The following is a 23826-nucleotide window of genomic DNA, read 5'->3' as shown; positions in this document are numbered from 1 at the left end:
TTGAACAGCTGCTCCCAGGGATGGATGTGACTTTTCAAGATCTTTTGCCTGCTGCCCTCCCTTATTTTGATGCAAATCTCCTTTGGCATTTTGAAAAGAGGGATTAGCAGAAGGGAAAGAGGGGGGGGGGTCCCCACAGGGTGGGAAGGCTCCCCTCCGCGTGTCCTCTATTCCCTATCGTTTTGCTTTCTTTTATTCTTTACTGGCTGTATCCTTGGGGAGTGGGGGGGAGAGAAGGGGCCTTTTGAAAGCATTCATTGTTCCGACCTGCTGCCAGAAGCTAGCCAACCTTTTGAATTCTTTGCGCACGGCTGTGTTTTTCTTTTTTGGGGGGGGGGGGGTTAAAAATGTCCCTAGGAATCTGGCTAATAACTTAATAGCTTCTCTAACTCCTACTGCAAATGCTTTGTGTGCCATGGAGTGGACAGATGGAGGCCCAAAAAAACCAAAGCAGATTTCTCTGTCGGATGCCCCATTAGCTCTGGCTTTTTCAAAAAAAATAATAATAATCAGGTGTTTTCCCAGCCTATCTTTTCCTTGGTTTCATTTAAGCTCGGGAGAAGCTTTCGTTCACCTTTCACCTCGCGCCTGGTCCGCCCGTAAAGAAGGAGGATATGGCATAATGGCTGGGAGGGAAGGAGCGGGGCGCATTCAAGCTCTTTAGGGGCACCTGGGTGCGCAGTTTGCCAAGGCTGCGCACCCAGCAGCTGGCCTGCGCAAATGAGGCTTGCCATTTGGAGATTGCTTCTGGTTAATTGGGGGAGCGGCAACTGTGCCAAGAGAAGGGGATACATGTGCATCCCCATATGTGCTTAGAAAAAGGTTACAACCCAGGTCCATGTGTGTGTGTGTGTGTGTGTGTGTGTGTGTGTGTGTGTGTAGCTAGAAAACCATGGGAAGGATCAGGGACAGGTGGCCTCGACTTATACCCATTATGTTCTCTGACCCAGCTCCCCAAAGATAACAATCCCTCTGTATTTTAAATCAACGATTCCTTTAGTGTCGGCAGCCCCGGCAAAAAGTTTCTCTCTCAACGCAGGCTAACAAGTCCGTCCAGCTGGAAGATGAATAGTTGTCTGCCGCATCTATTCATCGCCGCCCCCTGCCTTTTATCCCCAGAGCTAGGGTGGGGCTTCATTAGCAGCGGTGGCTCTTCTGTCCCAAGGACCGGCCCATAGATTTCCACTGCTCTCCTCTCCTCTGCCACATCTATTCATCGCTGCCCCCTGCCTTTTATCCCCAGAGCTAGGTTGGGGCTTTGCTAGAAGCATTGGCTTTTCCTTCCCAAGGACCGGCCCATGGATTTCCACTGCTCTCCTCTCCTCTGCCTTCTGTGGATCTACCCGTCAGGCACTGTTCCTCCTTTTCCTCATCAGCCACTTTCAAACCTGGGGGCTGTTGACTCTCCATGTGAGGGCTTGACAGACGGCCTCTGTCTCCCTCTGCCAACTCCGTTCCCCTTTGGAGCTCTCAGGTTGCCTTGATGCTGACCCTGAGTCCCATGCCTCCTCCTCCTCCTCTAATTTGGCCTCTGGACAAGCCACAACACATTCGCTTAGCGACTGCTCAAATTACAACAGCCCTGAGAAATGGGATTTACAACCAATCCTCACACTTACGACCATCATTGCGTCGCCAGAGATGCACGGTCAAAATTCTGATGCTTGGCAACTGGCATGTATTTACAGTGGTGGCACCATCCCGTGGTCATGTGATCCCATTCACACCCTTCCCAGCCACCCTTCTGGCAAGGAAAATCAAGGGGGGGGCGGGGCAAAGTTTGATTCATTTACAACTGCAATGATTTGCTTAACAACTGTGGCAAAAAGACACTACTCACTTAACAACCGCTTTGATTCGCAAGGTAAATGATTGCTTGTGGTCCTAAATCAAGAACTACCTATAATTGGTGAGTGTAGTTAGAGTGGTCTTATTTTTGGAGCGCAGCATTCTCCTTACGGCAAAGGACTCGGCTGAGGCTCCGTAATGCTATGACATTGAGCTGTTGTCTGAATGCTATGAACTCCAGGTGAAAAGTCTTGGGTTCATACCTTCCTGTTGGGATGAAGGAGGCCAAGATCCTAGTTTCAAACTTTAGACTTCACTCTGGATGTTGTTTCCTTGATCCTTAAAACAAAATCGAATGAAGTTTTAGTAAGGTAAAGGTTCCCCTTGCACATACGTGCTAGTCCTTCCTGACTCTAGGGGGCGGTGCTCATCTCCATTTCAAAGCCAAAGAGCCAGCGCTGTCCAAAGACGTCTCCGTGGTCATGTGGCCGCCATGACTAAACGCTGAAGGCGCACAGAACGCTGTTTCCTTCCCACCAAAGGTGTTTCCTATTTTTCTACTTGCATTTTTGCGTGCTTTCGAACTGCTAGGGTGGCAGAAGCTGGGACAAGTAACAGGAGCTCACTCCGTTACGTGGTACTAGGGATCTGAACCGCCGAGCTGCCGACCTTTCTGATCGACAAGCTCAGCGTCTTAGCCCCCGAGCCACCATGTCCCTTAGTATCACTACCATTTTATAAATCCTTAGTAAGACCACACCTTGAATATTGCCTCCAGTTTTGGTCCCCACTTTACAAAAAATATGTTAGGATTTAGGGAAAAGTGCAGAGAAGAGCAACTAAGATGATTAAAGGCCCAGAGACTAGAACATATGAAGAACGGTTGCAGGAACTGGGTATTGTTAGTCTAGGAAAGAAGGATTAGGGATGACATAATAGCAGTATTCCAGTTTAGAGGGGCTGCCACAAAAAAGGGGGGTGTCAACCTATTTTCCAAAGCACCAGAGGGCAGGACAAGAAACAATGGATGGAAATTAATCACAGAGAGAAGCAGCCTGGAATTAAGGAGAAACTTCCTACAGTGAGGACAATTAATCAGAAGTTGTGGGAGCTTCATCACTGGAGGTTTGAAAAAGACTGGACAGCTATTTATCTGAAATTGTATAGGGACTCCTGCCTGAGTAGGGGGCTGGACTAGAAACCTCCCAGGTCCCTTCCAGCTCCATTCGGATTGAATTGAATTCTTTACATCAGGGTGTCTAACCGTGGCAATTTTCAGACTTGTGGACTTCAACTCCCAGACTTCATGGCTGGCTGGGGGAAATTCTGAAGTCCATAAGTCTTAAAGTTGCCAAGGTTGGACATTCCTACTTTACACAGAGACCTGCCTGATGTATTGGTTGGATCTTGGATGAAATGCCTATATATGGCATTTTAACCAACCAGCCTAGAGGTAAGCGAGCAGCCGCTGAGCGAAATATTTGAAGAAGCTCCTGCTGGGTTGCTGATTCATTCTTTCTCCTGCATGGCTGTGACACGGCCGTGTAAGATGAGTAGAAGGTCATGAGTTGTGCACAGTCTTTGAGAGGGTGCAAGCTTGCCTGTAAAGGGACAAGGTGGCTCAGTAGCTAAGACACTGAGCTTGTCGATCAGAAAGGTTGGCAGTTCGGCGGTTCAAATCCCTAGCACCGCATAACGGAACGAGCTCCCGTTACTTGGCCCAGCTTCTGCCAACCTAGCAGTTCGAAAGCATGTAAAAATGCAAGTAGAAAAAATAGGAACCACCTTTGGTGGGGAGGTAACAGCGTTCCTTGCACCCCTCAGCATTTAGTCATGCTGGCCACATGACCACGGAGACGTCTTCGGACAGCGCTGGTTCTTCGGCTTTGAAACGGAAATGAGCACCGCCCCGTAGTCAGGAACGAGTAGCAGGCATGCGCGAGGGGAACTTTTACCTTTACATTTATTAACCAAGTTCTAACCAGGCCATGTCGTTGGTTGCTTTGAACTGCGGTATTTTGTTAGGAACAATAATATCATTTTCATTATGGCCAGCGATGGGAGGAAATTTCAAGAATTTATGGAAAGCGAAGCAATGTTTGTTCAGAGATCCTAATGCAGTACAAGAGCTCCATTATGCTGCTCTTGAACAAAAATGTGCCAAGTGCTCATATTTTATTTACTGCTTACAACAGAGGATTAGCACTGCTGTGATCGTGGTTAATATTGCACATCTTCAGAATATTTCCTTCGCTAATCGCAGCTTGTAGCTTTAGTTACATGAGCTGGTGCTTCTAGAAAAACTTGATTTTCCAAAACTTTGGCATTGGGATTAGGTTCTCGCAATGGGATACCTGCAACACGACATTATATAAATACAGATTGCACAACTTCTCTCCTATAGCTGTGATTTGACTCGATTTGAAATTGAATTTAATGTACTTTTGGGTACATTGGGTACATGTTTTTGATTTTGAAATGCCCCCCTCTTGAGAACAAAACAGCTGTTGGGAAGGCAGAACAATTTGTTTCCACCACTTTGGAAGATATTTTGAAGAGGGCATTTCAAACTTGGGGTGTTTTGCACAATTCCTTTTGAATTGCAGGTTGAACATAATCCCTCAAAAAGCTTCCCTCTGACCTAAAAATGTAGGTACAATTCAGGCAATCATAACTTATGCAATATAATTTAAGCAAGGAATGATGGCTCTATTCAGGATTCCTTTGAGAGCTGATAAAAATAGTTAATCCAATGTAACATTAGTTGGTACCAATTAACATTCTTAGAGAAACCTGATGATATAAAAAATAGTTAATTTACAGATCAAGATGTCAAAGAACTGTTGGCTTGACATGTTGGATCTTTAAAAACGGGCTAATTTTTATTGTGTTTGACAAATTGATGGCATGCAATCAAGCTGAATAAACAACCACAACCGCAATCCTACAGATCTAGACCAGAATTCATAATACAGTCCTCGACGTACGGCCGCAGCTGAGCCCAACATTTCTGTTGCAAACCACAACAGTTGTTAAGTGAGTTTTCCCCCATTTTGCGTCCTTTTGGTCACAGTTCAGCAAATCACTTCAGTTGTTAAGTGAATCATGCAATCATTAAATGAGTCTTGTTTCTCCCAGCTTGTCAGAAGTCTGCTGGGAAGGTCACAAATGGTGATGCTATTAGAATTTAAAATTTAGGAACATGTTATTTGGCCAAGTGTGAGTTAGAGACACAAGTAATTTGTCTCCAGGACGGTGCAATTGCCATAAATACATACCCCAAAATTTTGATCAGGTGACCATGGGGATGCTTCAATAGTCATAAATATAAAAATTGATCGTAAGTCACTTTTTTCAGTGATATTGTAACTTGAGTCACTGAACAAATGATTGTAAGTCAAGGACAACCTGTGTACCTTGTTTCCCCCAAAATAAGGCCCAACTGGAAAATAAGCCCTAGCATGATTTTTTTCAGGATGCTCATAATATACCGGGTGAAAATCTGGGTGCGTCTTATACACTGAATGCAGCATTTTTTTGCCTCCCAAAACCACGCCCCCTTTGCGAAATGGACGTGCAGAGGGTTTGGGAGGCTTGAAAGTGTTCCTGGGGGCTGGGGAGGGCAAAAACGAGGAAAAAACATGCCCCAGCCCCCAGGAGCGCTCTACAAGCCTCTCAAAGGCTATGCATGCCCCCCCTTTTTTTGGAAAAGGCCCATTTTTGCTAAAAATGGGCAGGGTTTTTTGCTCATTTTTGGCCCAGAGAAGCACTCTACAAGCCTCCCAAAGCTCTGCATGCCCTTTTTTTTTTGCAAAAAAATGGGCTGTTTTTTGCTCATTTTTGCTGTCTCCCCAGCCCCAGGAGTATGCTACAAGCCTCCCAAAGCTCTGCATGTCCTCCTTCTCTCTCTCTCTCTCTCTCTCTCTCTCTCTCTCTCTCTCTCTCTCTCTCTCTCTCTCTCTCTCTCTCTCTCTCTCTCTCTCTCTGCAAAAAACAGGGTGTGCAGAGGGTTTGGGAGGCCTGCAGAGTGCGCAAAAACTTTTTAAAAAAAAATTACCTCTTCAAAATGGTGCGTCTTATACTCCGGTGCATCTTATAGTCTGAAAAATACGGTAAGCCCTACACCAGAAATAGAATCCAGTTAAGATCGTCAACCAGACGGATGCATTTAGTACTGTATTTCCCAGAAAACAAGCCCTAAGCAGAATATAAGCCCCAACGCGTCTTTTGGAGCAAAAGTGAATATAAGACCCAGTCTTATTTTGAGGGGAAACATGGTAGTTCTTTGACCTTATTCGTTTGGGGACCCACATGTTGGTCGAGTCTCCTGGTTTCTCAGACATAAAAGAGTTGGGCTAAAAAACTGTGACTGTTGGGAGTATACTCCTAGTGTTGGGCAGGCAATATCTATCTATCTACCATGACAAATGGTCGCTGTTACTTTAAATGAGTGGAAGTACCTAACAGATGTAATTAGCTTTGTTATAAGAGGAAGTCAGGAGAGCTCATTCTCTCTCTGATTCTCTCTCTGCTTGTCCTATGATTGATGACTGGAACGTGAACTGCGACTGTAAGCAATTGTTTGTTCTTTGAATTGTGTTTGGACTAATATCTACTATCTACTATCACTGCTTGTGAAGCAAGTTTAGTAGTAAAGCTACTTGTTATTACTAGCAGTGTCTGTGACTCTATTCGTGTGTTTCTACTAGCAACGTTTTCCTCTCCGGCTGCACATTCCACTGCACCACTCTCTGTCTCCCAACAGAGATACCCCCTAACGCTGGTTATGGGCCCAGTGTATTCTGTATATCCAGAGTGTCAGCTGCAGCGTTAAGAGGGTGGAGTTGCTACACACATTTTTGCAAATATCTAGAGATACCCCCCTAACAGTGACAACAGCCTTAAACCATCTGACTGACTCTAAATGTTTTCTTGTGGCTCTTTTTCACCAGGAAAGTATGCCCCAGACGCCTCCCTTCGCCGCCATGTTTGACAGCAGTGGCTATAGCCGATACCTGTTCCAGTCCAAAGAGGACAGCTGTGAAGGGCTGTATTACCATGACAACAACTTGCTGTCAGGATCTTTGGAAGCTCTCATCCAGCACTTGGTGCCCACTCTCGATTACTATCCAGATGTAAGTCTTCTCCATTTGCAAATTAAATCCGCTCACCCTGCTGCGTCGAAAGTGGAAGGGCGTGGCAAGGTGCCATAAGGCATTTGCATTGGAGGGAACAATTGGAGAGTAGCTCCTTGCCAGCCCCAGTTTCAGACTGCATTTCTTTTTTCTTATTTATTTCCACGATGTATCTTCTTCTTAGTTTATTTAATGTGGAAGTGCAAAGAAGAATGAAAATAAGGGGGAAATAAAGGGGGAAGAGAGAGAGAGAGAGAAAAGTGTAGGGTAAGGTATCCCAAAGGTGCTTTTTCAAACTGGACTTTCTTGGTTTGTCCTTGAAAACGTTTCGCTTCTCATCCAGGAAGCTTATTTAGTTCTGACCAAACGTTCAGATCTAAGCACCTTGAGTTTGAGTGTTAGAGAAGAGAGGGGGCCTGACTTCCACTTGAGATGGAGAAAATAGTTGTTCCTCCTTCCACTGCACTTATATGAGTTGCTCTCAAGCCGAATTCCGTCCCTACAGATGTACAGGCACTCATTCATGCCGTTTTCTTGGCAAAATTCACAAATGGTTGTTTTCTCTCTTTTTTTAGTTCCCAGCCTAAAATGCAGCCGTGATTATGAAGTCCCCTATCTACATAATAGGTGGGGAACCCGCACTGAGCCAAAATCAGCCCTGTAAATCGTAGAGCTGGACAGATTAACCCTTTCATGTACCCATTTGTGAAATGCAGCTTTAGAATTATTATCACATTTTTTTCCAATGCAAAGTCTACCTCGCCAGGCTAGTTTTAAGTTTCAGAAGAAGAATTGAGACCGGATACTTTTTCTCATTTTGTATAAAGTACTACAAAATTGCTGTCTATTTTGCTGATTTCAAACAAGGTCTGATCAGTGCCAGCTGATTCTATTTGAGTACTTCCCTTTCACCCAGTTCATATCAAAAGCATCTCTTGTTATGAGAATCACTTCGTGTTTGGAGAAACGATTGTTGTTGTGTCTTCTCGGAAATCTTCATTCCATATGCTTAAAAAAAAAAACCTGAAATCTTCCCAAACAAATTCTTCTGGCTGTTTGGTCTACTTTGGGTGGAATTCATGCACCCCATCTGTCATGTCTTTCTTACACCAACACACATTGTATTATTGATGACAATATGGTAACCACCCTCTTCCACACAACACGGCTATTTCAGTAGTCCTAACATTAGGCGATGCTAGGAAACTTTTCTAAGATTGTTAAAAAAATAATCTGCAGCTTAAATTCTTCCAAGAGGAGCAGCTTTCCAAGTTTTAATGAGCCTAAATTGTGGAACAATCCTAGTGACATCAATACAATACAATACAATACAATAGTAGAGTTGGAAGGGACCTTGGAGGTCTTCTAGTCCAACCCCCTGCCTAGGCAGGAAACCCTATACCGTTTCAGACAGAAGGCTATCCAACATCTTCTTAAAGACTTCCAGTGTTGGAGAATTCACATCAATTATATGTGAGCTGACTATATGCAGCTTATGCCTCTTTCTCAGTTTAGCACAAGCCCCATTCCTCTTCCCACAAATCATGCGCCATCCCAAAAGAGTTCAAATGAGGTAGAGAATCCCCCCCGCCCCGCCCCGCTTTGTGCTAGACCAGTGATGGCTAAACTTTTTGTCATGGTGTGCCGAAAGTGTTTGGGCACCCGTAATGCAATGCATGTGCAATTCCCCCTGTGCGCCCCACCCCCCTGAGCATGCAGCATGCCCCCCACGCATGTACACTCCCCCCGGCACCCCATTTTGGGTAGTAGGCCTCCCTGCAGCCTCCTGGTTTCAGCTTTCTAGAGGAACCCAACTCCAATTAAAAACTCAGAGACAGGCATTTTCTCAAACTTCCCTTTTATTAGGGTAGCTACACTGGCACATCTGGGAAAACCCGAATCTGAGAGTTCTGGGTTTTCCCACAGTAAATCAAAAGCCCAAACCCGGACCCTGCAACCTCCAGTCCATCACATGGTCCAATCGCAATCCATCCCAACTCAAGATAATCACTTCAACCGCTCTTCCCCCAAGTGGAGGAATGCCGTGACCTTGACCGAAAAGAAGAATGCTATTATGTCTAACTACATTCCCCCTACTAATTTCCCAAGCAGAGGAATGTGGCAGCCTAGAAGCTTCCGGTGTTAATGTGGCCTCCAAAGCTAACACCTGGCAGCAAAAATGGACCGCGGGAGGGGAAGGAGGCCATGCGCGGCAGAGACCCCAAAAAGCAGCGGGTCACCGGGAGGTGGGCATGCATGCGCGGTGGAGTTCGGCTTGGGCGACAGCTTGCATGCCTGCAAAGAAGACCCTGCATGTTAAAAAACCAATAAAATTTTACAATACAAAAAAAGAAGACCCTGCATGCCACCTGTGGCACGCTATCACGGTGCTAGACTCTAATACGGTGCTTGACCTAGTTACTTGCGGGATCGCATCCTGCCCCATACATCCCTACGACCAATCCGCTCTCACAGAGGGACTCCTCCGGGTGCCGTCCACTAAGCAGTGCCAGAGGGCAGCGCCCAGGAGCAGGGCCTTCTCTGTGATGGGCCCAGCCCTCTGGAATGACCTCCCCCCCGACATTAGGATTACTACCGACCTCCGCTTCTTCCGTACAAAACTCAAGACCCACCTTTTTCAACTAGCTGGCCTGGCTCAACTATAGTTTTATCTCCAATCCTCCTGGCAATTTTAAACTTTCGACATTTAATTTTTTTTAATTTTTAACCTTATTATTATTGTTGTTTTTGTATTGTAACAATTGTTGTGACTTTATACCTCCTCCGTGTAATGTAATGTCTAATCGTGTAATATGTAATTTATTTATTGTACACCGCCCCGAGTCCCTTTGTGGAGAGGGAGCGGCTAACAAGTCTAATAAATACAAATACAAATACAAATAATAAGCATAAAATGGAGTGTGTCTTCTCTTAGCTTTCAATAGGAAATATGTACCGTAGGCTTCAGATAGTCGTACGACCATAATGGAGCCCAGATTCAAAACTCTGCAAGCATGTGAAATTTAACACTCTCTCGTGATTTGGCGCATTTCTTTAATTATTTCCCCAGAGGTTGTAGGTGCCACACTTCCGTGAAGTAGACGGCTCAACAGATGGAAAGACTTATTGCTGACTCACGCTTTGTGCACTAGCTTGTCCTAGACAGCTGCAGTACTTACAGCCCAGTATCAATCACATAGATAGCTGCTCATCTTAATTTGTCTTTGATCTAAACAGCAGGTCCATGATGAATGATGGGCCTGTTTCCATCTTCGGTTTCCTTAAGGTGAAAACGACGTGCTCGATTCCACTGGTGTTTAATGACTCCAATAAGTTGCTCGAATGTTTTCAAAACACTCCTGTTGCCTTACAAAGCTGATTCGCCTCCCGCACATGGAAGGGTAGAATAAAGTGACTAACACCCTTCTGGATAACTCACGCAGGGTTGGTGAAACTCTGGAAGCCTGGTGGAATTTTCCATCCTGTGATTGACGGGTGGATGATGACCGTAAAGCAACAGAAATCCCATGTTGGAAAATTGCAAGCAGGGTTGCACTCCATGATAAAATAAAATAAAAAAATGAAGCCTTTTAACAAATGTATTGAATGTAGTAGAATTTGTCAGTCAGGCTGGCTCGGGAATTCTGGGAGTTGAAATCTGCAGGTGGTAAAGAGGCCATCGTTGCTCTTCTCTACAATAGAGCCATGGGCTTATTAGTTAGAAATCTGTGTCAAATCTGTCCACCCAACCCTATATATAAGGATTGTCATACAGCTGAGTAACTGCCACTTTGTCTCTTGCGTTATTCAATCAGGGTGTGATGTATTCTAAGCAGATTCTGCAAAGAGTAGCATTTGGTGCAATTAAATTTTAACACCTCTGCACCACGGTAGCTGAACCAATAAGCAGTGAACTTTATTTCTCTCTCTCTCTCTCTTTTTCACTCACTTACAGAGAACATACATCTTCACTTTTTTGCTGAGCGCTCGGCTTTTTGTGCACCCTTATGAATTAATGGCAAAAGTCTGCCATCTCTGCACCGAGCAGCAGAGGAGAGCGGATTCTGCAACTGATCAAGTAAGTGGCCGATTGAGTCGTTGGATTTTAGGCTTGTGGAATGGCATGGCATAGAATAGAATAGAACAGAAAATATGGAATAGAGTAGAATATATGGAATGGAATGGAATCAAATAGAATAGAATAGAGCTGGAAGGGACCTTGGAGGTCTTCTAGTCCAGCCCCCTGCTCAAGCAGGAGAACTTATACCAATGTTTGAGTACCAAGGACAAAGACAGGATAGAACACGGGTGTCAACTCGATTCCATTGAGGGCCACATCAGGATTGTGTTTGACCTCGGAGGGGAGGGGTCGGGGGGGGGCGTTGCTGTGGTGGGCGTGGCCAGTTCAATGTCACTCGTCTTGGGGACACCTATGGTGGCCAGAGCACTCTGCCAGCGAAAGCGGGCTCCTGAACTCCATTTTCAGCTGTGATGGCTTCCTGCAACTCTCTGTGAATGAAAACAGAGCTCGGGAGGGCCATGGAAGCTCCGTTTTCAGCTGCGACGGCCTCCTGCAAACCTCCTTCCCGAGCTCCATTTTCGCTGGCAGAGGCACCTTTGAACGGTCCTTCTCTGTTTCCAGGGAGCTTGGCATGCAACAATGAAAACCTATATTCTGCCCAATTTAAAGGAGATTTCCCCCAGTCATCTTGGTAATCAATTTGCCTCTCTCTTTCACGTAACCTTCCTCTCCAGAGCTGGTTAAGGAAAATTGCCCCCAAAATCCTGCAGCTCTTGGCGGAATGGACGGAGACGTTTCCGTACGATTTTCGAGATGAGCGCATGATGAGAAATCTAAAGGAGCTGGCCCATCGAATAGCCAGTACAGATGAGGTGAGCCTCGGGGGTGCAAAACGGTTACCAACAGAAGAAAATGCAGGCGGAACAGTTATATATGCGGAATATAGGATAACGTGGCTTATGGGATAATGTGGAATGTAGATGTCAGCGTTCGAAATAATGCGCCCATAGAAATGAGAACTCGGAGGCAGGCAAGTTCCTCAAAGAACCTTAAACACTCAAAGAGCCATTTGGACCTGTTTCCCACAGAAAATAAAACACCTGGAGCCAAAAAACTCTTTTGACCTACCAAGGGTCGAAAAGCTCAATAAATTGTGTGTCAGCGGGTGTCGCATATTGGCGGTTGTAACGCATATTTTGAGCAACGGGGAGCTGCAGCAGAGGGATGAAAGAGCCACATGTGGCTCCAGAGCCGTGGGTTGCCGACCCCTGAGATACATCATATTGGCACAAGTGGTGAAAGCCAACTCTAAAAGTTCCCACGGCTTTCATCTAATTAAAAGTGAACGTTTTCCCTCTCCCTCCCCCAGGTCATGTTGTCCAATCCAGTTGCTGGGCAGTTGCCTGGTTACCATCCTCCTGGCCAGCCACCTGTGAGAATGATCTTGGTTCCGCCAGAAAAATGTTCTTGTTTCGGTTACAAGCCGCCATCTAACTACTATCACCCCTCCCTCTGTTGTGTGGCAACCTCTAAAATGGCTCCCACCAGGCTCACTCCAGGGTTGACAGTGGTGGTTATATCTATGGAAAGGTATATACAGGTAGTCCTCCACTTACGACCTCAGTTGGGTCCCAAATTTCCACTGCTAAGCAAGACAGTCGTTAAGTGTGTTTGCTCCATCTTACGACCTTTCTCGACGCAGTTGTTAAGCGAATCACTGCAGTTGTCAAACTAGCAACCCGGATGCTAAATGAATCTGGCTTCCCCGTCGACTTTGCTTGTCAGAAGGTTGCAACAGGTGTGCACGTCACCCCAGGACAATGTGACCGCCATAAATATGAATCAGAGGCCAAGCGCCTGAATTTTGATCTTGTGACCAAAAGGGGGGATGCCTCTGTGGTCGTACGTGTGAAAAAACGGTCATAAGTCACTTTTTTCAGTGCCGTTGCAAGATCAAATGGTCACTAAACAAATGGTTGTAAGTCGAGGACTATCTAAGAAATGATTAATTCTGCTGTATTTGCAGAATGTATATAGGAGTGGAATTTCAGGGATCTTCAATTAAAATTTCTGTACAAGTGGAAATGGCCACACGAAAGGGCAGGAAAACTGTCAGATTTCAATCTTGACAGGTTGTAATAAAAGCTAGATTACAATATTCAGGGAACGCAAAATCCAGTTCAGCCATTTGGTAATTAGTAATAGTTCAGAGAAACTTGCAGACCATTGCAAATTTGCACGAGTCCCCCAAGGAGGAAACATGGATGCTTCCTTTGGATCTGTCACTCTCATTTATTCAAAGCAATTTCGGATAATGTTTGGTGTTCTGATTTTGTTAAAAGTGCCCCTGAGCTTTGTTTAGAGGGAATATAATATAAGCAGTTACATCACAGAGAACTCATTCCATTTCGCATTCATTCTGGGGATGGTAAATTAGATTTAGTTTCCATTCCTTTTCTCAACTTGTTTCTTTCAACTTCTTACTCTAGCACAGGGGTCTCAAGCTCACGGCGTCACGTGACTTATCGGGACTCCCCCCCCTTTGCTAAACTGGGTGGGGGCGTGGCCAGCATATGGCACATCTGGCCCGTGGGACAGGAGTTTAACAGTCCTACTCTAGCATAAAGCTGCTTACCTCCAAACATAATTTCTAATGTTGAATTTTCCCCCCTTACCAGAGGGAGCCCCCTTGTGGAGTACTGTGAAGCCATTACCATGGCAACTCCACTGTGCTGTACAGTACAAGCCATTTTATGGCAGTAGAAGCCATTTGAAGGCACAACAGGCTGTATCTTAACAGAACAACTCCCCCCGAGGGTTATTAGGGGTGTCTTACCCCCACATTATTTGTTTCCAGAGAGTAAGTCATCTTGTGTACCAAGTTTGGTTGAAATTACTTGAGGCGTTCCAGAGTTATGCTGGAACACACACACACACACACAGAGCCATTTTTATATAGATAGATATATGTATAGTTTTCTGCATAGAAAACTGATTTGAATAGATAGATTGCATATAGATAACATAGAATCCCAGAATATTCTAACATGGATATATGGATTCGTCCCCGTTGGATAAATTTCATGGCTCCCATGAAGGGACATTCTTTTACACAGATGCTAGTGGGAAGGCTATCAATCCACCTTGGTTGACTAGCCTTTCCATAGTATAGGGGTATTCAGGCGTAACATCTTTAAGACCTTTGGACCTCAACTCCCAGAATTCCCTAGCCAGCATGTCTGCCTGGGGAATTCTGGGCGTTGAAGTCAACAAGTCTTAAAGTGGCCAACGTTGGACACCTTGGTCATAGAAGTTCAATTAGTACTGTCCTTGGCACCAATTCTATAAGGCTGGCCTTTTGCAACTAAGATTATGGCAATTGAGTGGCTAGTCACTATTTTTCTAGTTTTCATTGTATGCCACTATACTGAACTTGTTCCATCATTGTGTAACTCTTTTATTATTTTGAATCCGATGCTTTATGCTGTTTCAATTGTTGGAAACCACAATGAGTCACTGTCTGCTTGAGATGTTGTACAAAGAAATACAGATTAATAGATAACTGTTGTTGAGGAATGCAGAACCATCCTGAGAAATACTTAGAGGCAAGAGCAGCTGGAATATTTCATAATCACAAGGAAAATGCTCACACTCTACTCAGAGCTAGGAAAACAGATAAGTATTTTTTTAAGGATGAAAGTTAAAGGCAACTTTTCGCAGTGCTAGTGTCTTTCAGCTATATTGGCCTTCAATTCTCAGAATTCATTCATTCATTCATTCATTCATTTTACCTTTAATTAATTATTTTATATACCGTACTTTTCGGAGTATAAGAGGCACTTCCGCCCCCTCCCCCAAAGTGGGTGGAAATGTCTGTGCATCTTATACAGCAAATGTTGCCAAAGCCCCGCCCACCCGCTTGCCCCCCCCACCCTTTGGCCTCTGTCTCCTAGCAATTTGCTTCCTTGCAGCAAAGAGCAAATGGCCTGGTCAGCTTCAGCACAGCCTGATTTAGCACGAGCAGTTGATTGGTGGTTGGATCGATCTCCCGGAATACCACCTATCAGCTGTTCCAGGCTGCAGGGATCGTGCTGCCCATTGGCGCTGTGGCCGCCCATTGGCGCTGTCTCCTATCGCCGCCCCCACACGCCCCATTTTTGGCCCATTCCAGGTGGCGGGTATAGGCAGCAGCACCAACGCTAGGTGACAGCTGTGATGGTTGGGAGCGGCGGCGATGGGTGGTGGCGATTCCCGCAGCCTGCAACAGCTGATTGATGGTATTCCAGGAGGCCGATCCAACCGCCAATCAACTGCTCGTGCTAAATCAGGCTGTGCTGAAACTGACCAGGCTGTTTACTGTTTGTTGCAAGGAGGCAAACTGCTGGGAGGCAGAGGCCGATTTTTTTTCTTGTTTTCCTCCCCACAAGCTAGGTGTGTCTTATACTTCGGAGCATCTTATAGTCCAAAAACACGGTAAATAACCCAAGGTGGTGAACATACATACTACTACTTTTTCCTTCTATTTTCCTCATAACAACAACCCTGTGATGTGAGTTGGATTGAAGGAGAGTGACTGGCCCAAACTCACCTGGCTGGCTTTCCTGCCTAAGGTGGGACTAGAACTCCCGGTCTCCTGATTGGCCAACTGATTATATCAGCTTTTCCACCCAAAACCTAAAAAGATAGTGCCATATGACATCAGATAAGTTCATCAACATTTTACCCAGGGTCTTGTGGGACTGTAACAATGACAACAGAAGAGAAGTCAGTTGTGTAGTTGGCCGATCAAACACCACACAAAGGAAAAACAATGGGGGTCTATTTTCTGTCTCCCCAGCCCCATATTACCATATTTGATGGACAGAAAGGCGTGCTGCTCAAAGAATTTGAGGATAGAGGAAGAGAAATTGTCGTATTATATATTTTTCATCCATAAGTAACTTGGAGACTTATTTATTCTCAGTGAGCGTGTTGTGGAACGGTGCCGTGGCAGTTGTTTTAATAAATGTTTGACCTTAAGGCAGACATTTCTCAACCTTTGCAACTTTAAGATGTGTGGACTTCAACTCCCAGAATTCCCCAGCCAGCAGACAGTGGAATCCTGGGAGTTGAAGTTCACACATCGTAAAATTGCCCAAGATTGGGAAACATTACGTTAAAAGTTTATACTTGGTTGGCTTTGACCCTATGAATTGTCTTTCAGTTAGTTATGAAGCTATTAAGAAGGATTTTTATTGTTTACCTAAACCAGGGGTCCCCAAACTTGACAACTTTAAGACTTGTAGACTTCTACTTCCAGAATTTTGGGAGTTGAAGCCCACAAGTCTTAAAGTTGCCAAGTTTGAAGACCTCTGATTTAAACTTTCAAGCCACCTTGAAAAGGGTTGTTTTGTCTGCGGGCAATCCATATGCAATTTTAAATAAGTGCTTCTGTGTTTGCCTACTGAAAAAGGGATTTGCAAAAAGAAATGGAAAAGTCAATATTGTAATAGAATTCGGAGCGCCATAAATTATTTGTGATGCTGGCTAGCAGTTTCTTTGGAAAAGTAAATGGTGACCTTGTATTTATTGCACTGCATTGCAGACCAGGACAAAGGGATGTTAGACTTCTAAGAATATAACTCCCATCAAGTTCTCCTTCATAGATTTATGCTTTCGACTTTTTAAATTCAGGAACTGAATACAGATAGTGCTCGACTCACACCAGTTCATTTAGTGATTGTTCAAAATTACAAAGCTTCCGGCAAGCAAAGTCAATGGGGAAGCCAGACATGAGCCTTGGTGGCGCAGTGGTTAGAGTGTGGTACTGCAGGCTACTTCTGCTGCCTGCCAGCTGCCTGCAATTTAGCAGTTCAAATCCCACCAGGTTTAATGTTGACTCAGCCTTCCATCCTTTCAAGGTCGGTAAAATGAGGACCCAGATTGTTGGGGGCAAGAGGCTGATTCTGTAAACCGCTTAGAGAGGGCTGTCAAGCACTATGAAGCGGTATATAAGTCTTAAGTGCTATTGCTATTATTTCTATTCACTTAACAACCATATTGCTAACTTAACAACCGCAGGGATTCACTTAGCAAATGCGGCAAGAAAAATCATAAAATGAGGCACTTAACGTATGTCTCCCTTAGGAACAGAAATGTTGGGCTCAATTGTGGTCATAAGTTGAGGACTACCCGAATTCCACTTTAATGCATTTCGACTAGAGTTATCGTGTCCCAGGAGCATCCTCATTTTTGCTCCCTCAGTCCATCTGCCGGCATTTTTTTTAGCAGTCTGCAGATGTCTGAGAATCCACCACGCCTGGCTCTTGTTGAGGTAAGCAGACAATGTTCTCCAACCAAGAAACTGCCTCTTCCCCTGCATTGATATGTAACCCTCTGGTTTTCTAGCTAAGATAACATCTGTGGTAACGCCTGCGTTGCAGAGTTACCCCCAAAGAATACAGTAGTTTTGACAAGGAGACCTTCCCATTCCTTCTCAGCTGTCTACAAACCAAAGAGAGAGGCAAGAACAGTCGTTGCCCTTGTTCTCTTAGGAGGCCTCTTGTCAAAACAAGTCAAAAGATACAAAAGAAATGGAAAGGAAAATTGAAGCAGAACATCTGGGAGAGAAAAACGAACCTTACTACCTCTGGCTGTTTGATACAACTGTCTTCATTGTCCTATATAGCTGGAGTTCCAAAACTGTGGGCCGCAGCCCACTCCCAGGCCGTGGCCGATTCACAACTGGATCGTGTGCATGGCGGGCTGTTGCATGCGCAGCCCACGGGTGGGTTCTGCCCGGCTTTTCTGCCACTTAACTTGTGCATGCGCTTCGCTTGTGTGCGCATGCACAGTTCAATTAAAATTGTCCTGCGCATGTGCACAACTCAAAAACAAGATGGCGGTGACTGGGGAACCTATTCAGGGAGTGGCAGGCCTGGGTCGCTGCCAGTTCCAGCGACCCAGGACGCCATACCACTATTGGTTCAGCCGAACCGGTAGGAATCTACTTCTGGCGTAGCCCCATTCACTCAAGGGGCACCCCAAAGGCTTCCCTTTTGCATGAGGGGAGCGACGTGTGCGCCAGCCTGCCACTGGCATGGCTTGGGGCCCTTTATCCCCCCGATAAGTATGAACCGTTCTCTCAGTTTTGATCATGCGGATGCTACGAAGGTCATAAGTGTGCAAAGTGGTCATAAGTCACTTTTTTCAATGCCGTTGTAACCTCGAGCTGTCGTAAGTTGAGGGCTACCTGTATTTGGATGTATATTTTTAGTTTGGGTATTCAAAAAGCAACACCTGTTATTTTCACTATTCATGTACATTTTTATTGTCCTTGCCATAACTTCCTGACAGTGAGACAATTAACCAGTGGAACAGCTTGCCTCCAGAAATTGTAGGCACTGCATCGCTGGATCTTTTTTTTAAAGAAGAGACTACACAGTCACTTACCTATCTGAAATAGTATGGGTCCTTCTGCTTGAGCAGGGAGCTGGACTAGAGGACCTCAAGGTCCCTCCCAGTTCATTCATTTTGTTCCAGGGATGTCAAACTCATTTTCATTGAGGGCCACATCAGGGTTGTATTTGACCTTGGGGTGGGTGGGGGGCATGACCAGGGTGGGTGTGGTCAGCTCGACGTCACTCATGTTAGGGGCACCTGTAGTGGCCCGAGTGCCAGTGAAAACGGGCTTCCGAGCTCCGTTTTTGGCTGGTATGGCCTCCTGCAACCCTCTGCCATCAAAAATGTGCTCCAGCCCTCCCGAGCTCTGTTTTCACTGGCAGAGGCGCCACGGGCCAGTCCTTTGCTGTTTCCAGGGTAACCCGGTGGGCCGGATCTAAGCAGCCCCTGGGTTGGATCTGGCCCCCGGGCCTTGAGTTTGATACGCTTGTTCTTTTCTATTCTGTATGATTAAAAACAGCTATAGTGCCAGCCTCTAATGTCCTTTTCAGTTGTCTCTGTCCCTCTAGGGCATGAGAGATAGAATGTGACCAGGAAGAAGAATCAGGGGGAGTGGAAGAAATGAAAGTAAATAAATTGCCCTCCCCTATAGTTTCCTGATTTCCCCCCCAGAAACTCAGACATGATGTATTTCTTGTCTTTAGGCACCCTGAAAATATGCCTAGCATGCAAGACACCAAGGTCCTTCACTCGCCTCTATTGTCTTTTTACAGCTTGATCCCAACCTTTTAATCAGAAGTTTAAATTTTGTTTTCCTTTTTTTGAAAAAAAAAAGCTTTGATTTAAGAATTAAAATCTAAAAGGATAGACAGACAGACAGACAGACAGATAGATGATAGATAGATAAAGATAGATAAAGATAGATAGATAGATGATAGATAGATAGATAGATAGATAGATAGATAGATAGATAGATAAAGATAGTTAGATGATAGATAGATAGATGATAGATAGATGGATAGATGATAGATAGATAGATGATAGATAGATAAAGATAGATAAAGATAGATAGATGATAGATAGATGATAGATAGATAGATAGATAGATAGATAGATAGATAGATAGATAGATAGATGATAGACGGATAGATAGATAGATAGATGATAGATAGATGGATAGATGATAGATAGATAGATAAATAGATGATAGATAGATAGATGATAGATAGATAGATGATAGATAGATAGATAGATAGATAGATAGATAGATAGATAGATAGATAGATAGATAGATAGATAGATAGATGATAGATAGATAGATAGATCTGTTCTCTCTCGCGCAGCATGGATGTCCATGAGAAGTTATCCTCCAGATCGCAAGTTGGTTTCTATGGCTTTCTTGCTAAAGTTGCATCATAGCCTCAAAAATGCTGGCAAGTCAGTTGTGTTGGAAACTCAGCTTGCGCAAACGATGTGGTCACATAGCCACAAGCAAAGTCTGTTGACGGAAGAGGTGAAGCTAGAAAAAGAAAGGTTTTTGCTGGAAGGGCCTGTGGTGGACAACTTAATTGGAATCATCTCATTTCTCTCTCTCTCCTGTTGCTTTAGTTTCTATCCCCACTTTTTCTTTTCTTTTCTTCTCTCTTCTCTTTCTTTTCTTTTTTCTTTCTCTTTCTTTTCCTTTTCTCTTTTCATTCTTTTCTTTTCTTTCTAAGGCAGGGGTGTCCAAACTTGGGAACGTTAAGACTTGTGGACTTCAACTCCCAGAATTGTTGGGCTACCCCAAATTTGTGCATTAAAGGGAGACCAAGCTGGGACACCTCACCTCTCTGGCAGGACACCTATTTTCTCTAGCTTCCCTGTGGATGATAGAATGACTACACGAATGAGAATCCTTTGAAAACTGGTGAATACGATGCCATTATTTCCTTTCAGTTAATGCAGGGGTGTCCAAACTTGGGAACTTTAAGACTTGCTGGCTGGGGAATTCTGGGAGTTGAAGTCCACAAGTCTTAAAGTTCCCAAGTTTGGACACCCCTGTTTTAAGGGATAGGCTTACAAAATCATGTTTTTCATAGTACAAAGAGACAGTGCAGATGAGTCAGAAGTAAATTTTAATCCTGGATCTCCGCTTTAGCTTCCTTTAGTACCTGCCTAATTCTTTGCTTCCATTTTTTTTTTAAAAATGTATTCCTTAGAAAACTGCATGCATGAGCTTGTCTTCTGCACATGAAAAAAGCGAGCTTCGAAGCATAATAGAGACTTACAACTCTCTGTTTAGTGACTGCCTGAGGTTGCAGTGGTGCTGAAAAAAGTGATTTATGACTGTTTTTCAGATGACAATGGTAGCATCCTCAGTGCCCTGAGGTCACGTGATCCTTTTTTGCAACCTTCTGACAAGCAAAAGTCAGAAGGGAAGCCAGATTCACTTACCAACCGTAACTGCAGTGATTCACTTAGCAACCGTGGCAAAGATAGATCGTAAAATGGAGCAAGATTCCCCTTACAGCTGTTCTTGCTTAACAATGGAAATTTTGGACTCGATTGTGGTCGTAAATTGAGGACTACCTCCGTTGGGGTTCCCCCCCCCCCCAAGAACAAATGTCACATCCTGAGTTGCGTCCACTATAGCACAGGTAGTCCTCGACTTATAACAGTTCATTTAGTGACCGTTCAAAGTCACAACGGCACCGGAAAAAGTGTCTTAGGACCGTTTCTCACAGTTATAACCTTTGCAGCATCCCCATAGTCACGTGATCTTCTTTGTTTACAGTAACATCTGCACACGACATTCCAGTTGCAAAATAAACAGACCAGATCCATCATTGTCATCCCCTACTTGGGAGGGAGCTTCCCAGAATATCCCAGTTTTTATATTTGATGAAGCTTGGTTTTTATACCTGCTGCTCCCGCTGTCTCTCTCCCTCCTCGTCAGCTTTACGGGATTTAGTCGGTTGAGGTGGAATAACTCAGTGGGGTACAAGAAACTCGCCAATTCTTTTTTTAAAAAAAAATACAGTGAGACTTGACAGACTCAAGTCATGACAGGAATATCATTTCTTCATTTCGCAACCCAGCAGATTGATATGGTTAGCAATACGTCCTGGTGAGAATTTTCTCCTGCAGTTATGCAGCCACACACCCCTGTGCCTGCAAAAGCATCAGGTTGGCATTCTTACCAAGAGTAGTAAGAAATCTAAGGCACTGGCTGTGTCCACGCAGCAAGAAATGTGGCACCCCTACCAGTGGTAGGATTCAAATTTTCTTACTACCGGTTCTGTGTCTGCGGCATGGCTTGATGGGCATGGCATGGTTTGGTGGGGATAGATTGGTGGGCATAGTTTGGTGGGCATGGCAGGGGAAGGATACTGCGAAAACCCCATTCCCACCCCACTCCAGGGGAAGGATACTGCAAAATCTCCATTCCCTTCCCACTCCAGGGGAAGGATACTGCAAAATCTCCATTCCCTCCCCACTGCAGGGAAGGATACTGCAAAATCTCCATTCCCTTCCCACTCCAGGGGAAGGATACTGCAAAATCTCTATTCCCTTCCCACTCCAGGGGAAGGATACTGCAAAATCTCTATTCCCTCCCCACTCCAGGGGAAGGATACTGCAAAATCTCCATTCCCTTCCCACTCCAGGGGAAGGATACTGCAAAATCTCCATTCCCTTCCCACTCCAGGGGAAGGATACTGCAAAATCTCTATTCCCTCCCCACTCCAGGGGAAGGATACTGCAAAATCTCCACTCCACCTCACTCCAGGGGAAGGATACTGCAAAATCTCCATTCCCTTCCCACTCCAGGGGAAGGATACTGCAAAATCTCTATTCCCTCCCCACTCCAGGGGAAGGATACTGCAAAATCTCCACTCCACCTCACTCCAGGGGAAGGATACTGCAAAATCTCCATTCCCTCCCCATCAGCTGAGACTCGGGAGGCAGAGAATAGATGGGGATGGGGCCAGTCAGGGGTGATATTTACCGGTTCTCTGAACTACTCAAAATTTCTGCTACCGGTTCCCCAGAACTGGTCAGAACCTGCTGAACGACACCTCTGACCCCTGCCCACAATTGGAAAGTGCTCCAATTGATTTTTACCTCTTATTATGACATCTCGCCCTTCGTTTTCCACCCCTTTCTACTTTCTGAATAAAGTAATGCCTGTAGCGCTGTCATGAGAAAATAAGAAAACGTCCTCTTTTTAAAAAGGGTTTTGATTTAACAGTTGCTTGCTAATCAAGCTAGTCAAAATATACATATGTCGCTCATCATTTTTGGTGGGTTTTTTTTTTTTTTTTTTTTTGTATATCATCTAATAATTCCAAGGAGAGTAAGAAGAAAGCCACAGTGCATTTAAAAATTGTAAAAAAAAAAGTAAGCACAAAAGTGAAAACAGAATTCTGGGTTCAGATTCCACTAGAAATCGTGATTGCTGGCATTTAGAAGTCTTCAAAAGATTGTGGTTTCCAATTCTCTTTGGTTGCGAAGCAACAGGGAGCCAGTTTGGTCTAGTACCATGATGCCGGAACCTATGGCAGGCGTGTGCGAAGGGGCACGCGGAGCCATGTTGCCTGGCACGCATGGCGTTGCCTGTTCCTTTTCTGGATTTCTGGCATCCATGCATGCATGACAATCAGCTGGACTTCATGCAGTGCCAGAAACGGGAAGAGCTGGTCTCCCGCTTTGCGGCGTGAGCATGCCCCCCTGGGCAGCTCCTCTTCCGGATTGCGGCCCTGACATACGTGAGCACACGCGCTCCTTTTCGGCATTCGGTGCCGACAGGGGTTCACCATCTCTGGTCTAGTAGTTAAGGCAGTAGGCTAGAAAGCAAGGGATCGTGAGTTCAAGTCCTGCCTTAGCCATGAAAGCCACCTGAGTGACTTTAGGACAATCATTCTCTCTCAGCCCACCTCACAGGGTTGTTCCTGTGGGGAAAAACTGAAGGAGGAAGTGTGTTGGACGTGCTCGCCACCTTGAATTATTTGTAATATAATATGTAATATTATAATTAATTAATAAATAATAAAGGCAGGATACAAGTGAAAACGTGACTGTCAGGTTCCGAAGGGTTAATGAAAACAGCCAAAGAAAGAGACGGTTTGAAAATGCAGTTTATCTTCCTCCGGCACCAACTGACCAACAAAGCACTAAGGCAATGAATAAATTGTCATCGATGCTCCCCACCACCTTTTATAGTTACCTGGTAATTAGGCTAAACCCCAACCCTGCACACCCATCACTTCTTGACCCAGAGTGAAAACCACCCGGCAATCAATCATGGATTGATCTCAGTCAGTTCTCGGTTCTGGAATGTTCTCAGTGGAAACCTCCCGTCAGTCAGTCATGAAGAGTTATGTAGAGTTCTCAGCTGGACTGTTTGTGGAGGAGGGAGATCTCCACCTGGTAAGCACGAGTCTTGGCAGCTGGCCCAGTCTCCGTCTCCCCACCCCTGAATGGCAGCTCCGGGCCTCTGGGCTCTCTGGAGCTGACATGCGGCCC

The 23826-nt window shown here is 45.0% G+C and overlaps 1 protein-coding gene across 3 annotated transcripts in view; it reads left to right on the top strand.

Annotated features, from left to right (window-relative positions):
- The window catches only part of RASGEF1B (RasGEF domain family member 1B), a gene marked incomplete at its 3' end in the record, with an annotated part of 55566 nt that overhangs the window by 13675 nt on the left and 18065 nt on the right, over positions 1 to 23826 (top strand). For 2 of the 3 annotated variants that reach the window (XM_081960414.1, XM_081960416.1), the window contains exons 2-4: positions 6741 to 6923; positions 10879 to 11001; positions 11679 to 11816. In XM_081960414.1, the coding sequence (XP_081816540.1) occupies positions 6747 to 6923; positions 10879 to 11001; positions 11679 to 11816 (438 nt within the window). In that variant the 5' untranslated portion in view covers positions 6741 to 6746. Of the gene's footprint in view, positions 1 to 6331; positions 6359 to 6740; positions 6924 to 10878; positions 11002 to 11678; positions 11817 to 23826 lie in introns of those variants that run through there. The other variant, XM_081960415.1, reaches the window with a different exon arrangement.

The sequence above is a fragment of the Natrix helvetica genome (genome assembly GCF_964273705.1).
Source record: "Natrix helvetica genome assembly, chromosome: 7".
NCBI classification, from domain to species: Eukaryota; Metazoa; Chordata; class Lepidosauria; order Squamata; family Natricidae; genus Natrix; species Natrix helvetica.
Note: the sequence above shows the minus strand (reverse complement) of the source record. Positions and strands in the feature narration are given on the sequence as shown.